This window comes from Quercus lobata, chromosome 8 (genome assembly GCF_001633185.2).
Source record: "Quercus lobata isolate SW786 chromosome 8, ValleyOak3.0 Primary Assembly, whole genome shotgun sequence".
Taxonomy (NCBI): domain Eukaryota; kingdom Viridiplantae; phylum Streptophyta; class Magnoliopsida; order Fagales; family Fagaceae; genus Quercus; species Quercus lobata.
This window is the reverse complement of record NC_044911.1, coordinates 38,481,499-38,489,330: the sequence shown is the minus strand read 5'-3', so window position 1 is coordinate 38,489,330 and position 7,832 is coordinate 38,481,499. Positions and strand designations below refer to the sequence as shown.

The following is a 7,832-nucleotide window of genomic DNA, read 5'->3' as shown; positions in this document are numbered from 1 at the left end:
TTTAGGGCATATATTAGTAAATCATTTTAAAAACAAAAACTGAGCTTTAATTTGCTTTTTGGGTTTTACTAACGTATGCTTTTAGGACATATATTAATAAATCATTTTAAGAAACTTTTTATGGGAAATTTAAAAAGTTATAAAAAAAGTAGGTAACTTTTTCAAATTTCCATGAAAAGTTTCATAAACTCAATGATTAATGTATATATTAACCAAGCCTTTTTTTTTTTTTTTAATCTTTCTTGTTTCATCTGTTTTATCTGTCTATTTCTCTTTCTTGAAATCTCAGTGAATCTGATCTCTTTTTTTTACTTACATTTTCTATTGACACTTATTTTTGGGTTTTACTAACGTATGCCTTTAGGGCATATATTAGTAAATTATTTTAAAAACAAAAACTCAATTTTAATTTATTTTTTGGGTTTTACTAACGTATGCTTTTAGGACATATATTAATAAATCATTTTAAGAAACTTTTTATGTGAAATTAAAAAAGTTATAAAAAAAGTTGGTAACTTTTTCAAATTTCCATGAAAAGTTTCATAAACTCAATGATTAATGTATATATTAACCAAGCCTTTTTTTTTTTAATCTTTCTTGTTTCATCTGTTTTATCTTTCTATTTCTCTTTCTTGAAATCTCAGTGAATCTGATCTCTATTTTTTACGTACATTTTCTATTGACACTTATCTCTTCTCTCTAAAAGTCTCTTTCTCTCTCTCTCTCTCTCTCTCTCTCTCTCTGTTCTTGCTAATGTTATGGCTTGAACTATGAAGCAAAAGATGAAGACACACTTAACCTAGCATTAGCAGTAGTGTCAACAACACGTTTTGTTCAAATCCACCATTTATTCTTGTTTCAAACCTTGATTAGATTATATCAAATCATTTACAAGAGATCTCAGCAATCCAATTCTGTTTTGAACTTGTCTTTCATAGGTCAAATTTTAAAAATCTCATATATATATATATATATATATATGGAAGTCCAATTCCTACCTATACCAAAAGCCAATTGGTGTCTTAGTCTAATGATAAAAGAAAACTATCATCAGGAGCGAATGTCATAAGTTGAAACTCTCTCTCAAAAAATATATATATATATATGGAGGTCAATTTTTTTCAAAAGTTGAGGTGGCCATTGCCCCCCAAGTCAAAACATAACTCTATCCCTAGGCAGGCTAGTGTGGCCCATCATGTAGAGTGGGGCGAGGACAGGGCAAGACATATTTCATCCTTTGACCTCGCTCAAGTGCTCAACTCCATTGCCATCCCTAAAATGAAGTAAGACGAAGTGTTACTCCTTATAAAAAAGAGTGATGGTATAGATTTGTGTGTGTATTCGTGTGTCAGAGTTAGGAGCAAAGCTTTGTCTTGTGAGAGAGGTGAAGATTAAGTTTTGCCTAATGAGTTAGTTTGAGTGCACCTTTGAGTGTATTGGGGGTGCTATCTTTTAGTTTATGTTTGAGAGTTTTGTTTTGTTTGAGTCTTTTTTTTTTTGGGAGAGTTTCTATGGTTGTAATTCCTATTATTAATAGTGAATTGTGTTTGGCAATGCCTAAAGAGGAAGGCTTGGAGTTAGCCTAACCATGCCAATTTTTGTGCATTGTTGTGCGTATTATTTTATTGTTTTGCTTGTATTTCACAACAATATATAATTTAAAATTCACATATTTTATAAGCTCAAATATTAGTCTAATTACATAACCCAATGTACTAGCATAATAACATATTTATAACCTTTTTGCAAAAAAAAAAAAAAAAAAAAATTAATTTATTAATTTTTATTGTGCCGGTTGAAGCACACAAAAAATTCTGGCACAGTGGGTACAGGCTAGTACAATGTAGTATTTCATTCAATGCATTTTAGAATAGTACCGGTATCAATTTATTGGCCAGTACGAAAGATACTACCGGTTTGAATGGTTATGGTACCAATATGATATTACTACCTTGGTTTCTTTACGTAAAAGCTATAGCTGGTTGGTTGATTTACTAAACAAAATTTGTGGATGTTAATGGATCTCGTTCTTGAAACAAAAGAAGCTTAAACATAAAAATTGCAGCTTCGTGCTCGACTCAGTTAGGGTTGTTTATGTCCTTGATCGTAGCTCTTAATAAGCTATTCAGCAAAAAGTATTTTTTAAATGTTTCGGAGTGTTGTGGGACTAGTTGGATGCTTGGATCAATCATATCGCAAGCGAGTCTTTTGCTTTTGTTTGGACAATCGTTAGTAGAAAATGACAACCAATTGATGGAACCATAGCTAGAAGTTTGAGACCTTGTCCAAGTATTTCTTAACATATATAGTATATCCCAAACAGCCACGTGACACCAATCCCACTATAAAAATTATAATGTATGATAGCTGATACAAGAATAAAATCTTGTAGAGGAACAAAAATGAAAAAAAATTCAAACATACATATGCGATTCTTTCAATAGTACATGAGTGATCTACCGACTGCCATAACTATCCAAAGCTAGTAGTACCTTAACAGCTTAACTTGTGTATCACAAGAACTACATTGGCATTTTAGTTCTTTTTTCACCATACAAAGAAAGCTTGAATCAGTTTATGTCTGGGTTCGGACCTGATGGTGGAACAGGACCTTTGGGGAGCATCGTGGCAAGTGCCCCAAGGTTAATTTCATATGTATTTACAACTCCGGCTCCTGAAACTTCTACCCCAGAGCCAGATAGTGGCCGAGCCTGAGAGCCTGATCCCACCATTAGAGAAAGAACCGTGGCTAGAACTATTAGCAAGGACATCATGCTTATAAGGTGAAAATACATCATTCTTTGATTACCTTTTGATTCATGCGTAAATGGTTTGGTTTATATAGTGTGATTTCTGAAAATGACATAGTCTTTCGTGGAAGATAGGTGGGCCGGCTTGTGATCTGAGATTTTTTTACAGATCATCTTTTGTTGGACGTAAGAGCCGGCAGATTGTGACGGAAATGTATTTCATATATAAACGAAGGAACTCAATGGGCCGGCTAGTGATATTTTTATATGATTTCTACCCATACCAATTCTCAAACTCAAAATGAAATATTTATGCAGGATTTTTCTTAGGTGGGTAAAGAAACATCTGTTTGACTTTCTTTTTTATCACGAGCTGCTTGTGATGTGCACGGCTTGCATGCGTGACTTTCTTCTTAACGTTGGAAATTTCCAGTTCATTTCTATTTGATCATATGATCATGGTCTAAACTCTAGAGCCACTCAAAATTCCAACTCATCATTTATGAGAAGTTCTACGATCACAACATTTTTACAATAAATCACAAGTAGTAAATTGTCATTGATCCTGATTTAAACCTACCAATGAAATTACTTTTTTTGCCTACCAATAACAACCCAACCCCAACTTGTCACTTATGATATGTTATGAAAATGTTGTGATTATAACATTTCTCATTCTTTACAGAAAAATTGGTTTTTTCACGAGTTTCATATTGTTTCTTAGGAAACCTTTTTTTCTAAATTAGTGTTGCCTAAATTAGAATGCCATGTGTATGATAAAAGTGTAATCCCCCAACCTCCTCTAGCAAAAAATATTTGCTAATCCTTTCCATAATTTGAGAAGAAAGTAGGAGAGTAGATGGAGGCTCCCCTATCTCACACATATTAGATAATTACAAGAAAGAATCCCTTAATATCACCCCAAGAAACTGCTTAAGAATTTTAAACATGGAGGACTTTCGAATATAGTCATGCTGCCTATGAAATAGCAGGCAAGTATATCTTCCCAAATTTCTCATAATTATATCATATATCAAACAAAAATAATATAATGATTATACTCTTTATTTCAATCAAAGTCACAAAGAAGTCTGTCACGATGCCAAAGAAAGATCTCAAGTTACTCCCTTGATAACATGCAGCTTTCCAGCTTGCCCTGTAAGACTGTCACCTATGCATCCTTGAAAAATGGAAGTTCATGGCTTCAAAAGTCATGCTTGTGCACAGCTAGCCATCTTATTCTCACATCTATTCACTTTGTTAACAATAACAAAACAAAAACATGTTTCCTGTACTTAATACAAATAAAATGTACAAGTTTCTTAGAAGCCTTAAAGTGGAAAGGAATACCAAAATTCATCTGACAAGCCCATTGACTTCAGTCTTCAGCATTAAATCAAAAAATAAAAATAAATCCTTTATCATAGAGTAAACATGGATTGACAAAATGCACAAATTTTGTTATGAATGACAATATGCAGGTTACCACTTACATCCATTAAGAGCAAATCCAATTCATTTACCATGCAGATATATCTCAGCAATGTATACTGAATGTATGCTCCTCTGTCGAACAACAGGTATATACAATGTTTATGAAATCCTGGTTATATTTAAAATCCTACCCATGGTTTGTACTAGAATCATGATACTTACATGAACAACAACTTACATGTTAAAAGCAAAATCTACATGCTACTGTGAGACTAAAATCGGTACAAGGTTCAGAGGATCTTGTGGCTGATCTATACATCACATCCATAGAAACGCAGCAATTTCAGGGGTTTTGCCTTTTCCTATGATCAAGAAATAACATCCTAGAATTAACAACAGCAATTAATATTTACTTTAGAAAAAAAACATAAATTTTGCACAAATCTGTAACATACCTGATTTGTTTCTTCTGACTGACAAGGGAAATGAAAACCTGTTGAGCAGTTATCCAACACTTCAGGATTTTTCATCCATGCTCTACGTCCATCACTTGCCTTTATTTTACACTTGAACATCTGATGGTAAAAAGAAAATAAACAAAATCAATTAGAATATGCAAATTTCTCAGTAATCTGTAAGAGACAAAAGTAACTAGGTATTTTAGTTAGAACTTATAACAACAAATTGACTGTCAAACTTTTGAGGTAATATTTTGTGTAACGGTTGCATACAACATCCCTCTCATACGGGGTGAACCCCATAAGTGTGGGACCCATACCCATGTGAGAGAGATGTTGTATACAACTGTTACACAAAATAGTAACTGAAAAATTCCCAGCCTATTCTGTAATAGACTCTGTTAAGTGTACATAAGCAAAGGGAAAAATGGAATGGCACGTCCAACAAGATGAAGTCTTGAATGAATTTAAAATTATCCCATAGTGAACAAACCTCAGAAGGAAGGATATTTGGTGTCTCCAGCTCATTTCCTTCAATTATGATTCCAGTGCCCTCGCACTCTGGGCAGAAAACAGAATCATCTTGTGTTCTTGTGGCTTTTGCCTCACCATCTTTTCCTATTTCATCGTATTTAGCTGCATTTCTTTTGTTACGTAACTCCTTTGTAATTATTTGAAACTCACAAAAAAGTATCCAATGTATGACGCAGGAAGTATGAAAAACATGAAATGCCTGCAAAATGTAAACAATTTCCAAGTTGTAACTTTAAACAGAGCAATAATAGACCATAATGAGTACATCATACTTCAAAATTTATCAAGACATATAAAGTTCCAAAGAAACACAGCCAAAAGAAAAAAGAGACAAGTTGCGAAGAGAATTTTACCCCATTCACGTTTCGACTGCTGCATGCAAGCCTTCCAGTCTTCATATTCATAAGTGCTGATACATCTTTCCCAGGAAGCATCCTTTGTTGGCAGATGTCACACATCCTTTCTGCCGCTACACGCTGTTGCCGTCTCAATTCCCGCCTTATAGACTTATTTGAAATAAACCTCGTATGCAGAAGTTGATCATCAAAGTGAGTCAAAAGCAATCTTGAAGAGGAATCATTTGATGCTGAAGTATCTTCCACAGATGAATCATATTGATTACTCAAGGACTCACTAACATCCTCAGGGTCAGAAAATGATGCCTTTCTTTTCCTACTAGTGCCATTCCCAATCTCTGATTTTGTTGTCGGACTAGATGAGGGCAATGACTTCACATTATCAAACAGCTCCTTGTGACCCATATCTAAATTGTAATTGAAAGTAATAACAGCAAAATCATGCTCTGGAACCTTGAACTTATCGTTATTTCCACCAGGACTCTTTTTCCCTAACCACTCGCACCATATTCTATTAATCCCAATTGAAATGTCATCCTTCTCACAGAACCTGGCACCAATTAGTCCAAAACCAACCTCCTGCCCCTTTATATCAGAAATTTCATGCCCAATCCGCACACCAGGAATTACCAAACTGCCATTCTCCCCATTAGCATCCAAAGTCAAATCATCAAAACTAATTTCAGTATCTGAATGATCAACAACATACCCATTACCACTAGATTTCGAATTTCCATCATAGTTGACAATAGAAAGATTGTTATCATCGTTGTGCCACTCCAACAACCTACTTTTACTAGTATTTGAAACCCCAGAATTTTTATCATTTTCCACTGAATTATCAAAGAAAAGAACACCATCATTAAAGGGCCAGGGATTCGGTCCCATAAGTGTAACCTTGGCAGTAGATAACCTCTCAGTGTGAAGATTCCCCTTCAAGTGATCAAATAACACAGTATCGCTATAACATGGTGCAAGACACAAAGTACAGAAGAAAATAAACTTTTTCCCATCTTCCCGAATCTCAACGTATGGATGCCCTTGCGCCCTCACATTCCGGAGAATGGTTCTTGCTACTTGTTCTTTAAGACTAGAAGCATTAGACTTCGGAAACCCTAATTCCCACCTTTTAGCCATTCAAATTTTCCCGCCAAAAAAACCCAAATTCAAATTCAAATACCCATCCAACTCCTTCAAAGACTACACAGAATTATGTCCTTAATTCCTGATAAATTCTTGGAAATTCAGAAGCAGAGCACTTACAAGAACCACATGAAACCCTAAAGAACTCAATGTTTGACAAGAAATTCTTTTCAAACCCTAGAAATTGAACTCAAACTTCCCCCACAAATCCCAAGCTACAAACATTTCACGAACTATGTGAAACCCTAAGGACCTCAAATTTCACAAGAACATTCCAGAAGCCCTGGAACTCCAAATCTTCAAGAAAATCACTAATATTCAGAAATGAAATTCACAAACTGAGTGAAATTCACCATAACCCTAGAGTTCTTGAACTCAATTCCACGAATTTCAGGTCCAAAACAGAGAAACTCACAAAACCAAAAGAGAAACACACTTTCAAAGTTGTTAAAAAAAAAAAAAAAACACAGAGAGGTTTAACAAACCCTAAGCAGCTTTACTTATTCGTTGCGTATTCTGTATAGGATTCGTCGGAAACAGAGGGCTCCGTCCATTGACAATCACCGCCGCGCGAGCCATGGAGAGAAGGAGAAGATCGTGCGAGCAGTGCGAATCTTCCATAGCCATCTCCATTTCTCGCAAGCGAAAAGAGTAAAAAAAAAATTAAAAAAAAAAAAAAAAAAGCTTTCGAAACCTGTTTGGAGGGAGAGAAAGTGAGGGAAAATAAAAAAAAAATATCTCAGAGAGTGATGAGAAAACCAAAAAACTTAAAAATCTTTTAACTGAATTTCAAGAGGTGCTCTTTCGTGTTAGTTATGAACTTTTTTTAACTTTATAGAGCGATTTAAGTGTTGTGTAAGTGTGAGAGTATGGTAATGATTTCAGATGTTGATTGTGGAGCGTTGGATGTGATGGACGGTTGAGATGGGAAATGGGGATCGAGTTTAAGAGGATAAGATAGATAGTTGGGCATGAGAGAGAGAAGTAGATTCGGATTTTGGTGAGAGGTTGCTTTTCGGTGGAGAAAGGGGAGATAATTGATTATTTATTTATTACGTAAGCTAGTTGTCAACAGCATCTGCAAGTTTATTTAAGATTTAAGAATTGAGGCTGGATATTTTGTGGGCGTCCTCATTTGCTAAACTATGTGCTAGTTT

At 34.7% G+C, this 7,832-nt stretch overlaps 1 protein-coding gene across 1 annotated transcript; it reads right to left on the bottom strand.

Annotated features, from left to right (window-relative positions):
• Window positions 1-3,794: 3,794 nt before the first annotated feature.
• LOC115955983 lies at window positions 3,795-7,505 on the bottom strand. The gene is made up of 4 exons (XM_031074414.1): window positions 5,530-7,505; window positions 5,136-5,375; window positions 4,640-4,759; window positions 3,795-4,546 (listed from the first exon to the last, which is right to left on the bottom strand). The coding sequence occupies exons 1-4, from the start codon at window positions 6,667-6,669 to the stop codon at window positions 4,496-4,498; spliced, it is 1,551 nt and encodes a 516-aa protein (XP_030930274.1). The 5' UTR covers window positions 6,670-7,505; the 3' UTR covers window positions 3,795-4,495.
• Window positions 7,506-7,832: the final 327 nt, after the last annotated feature.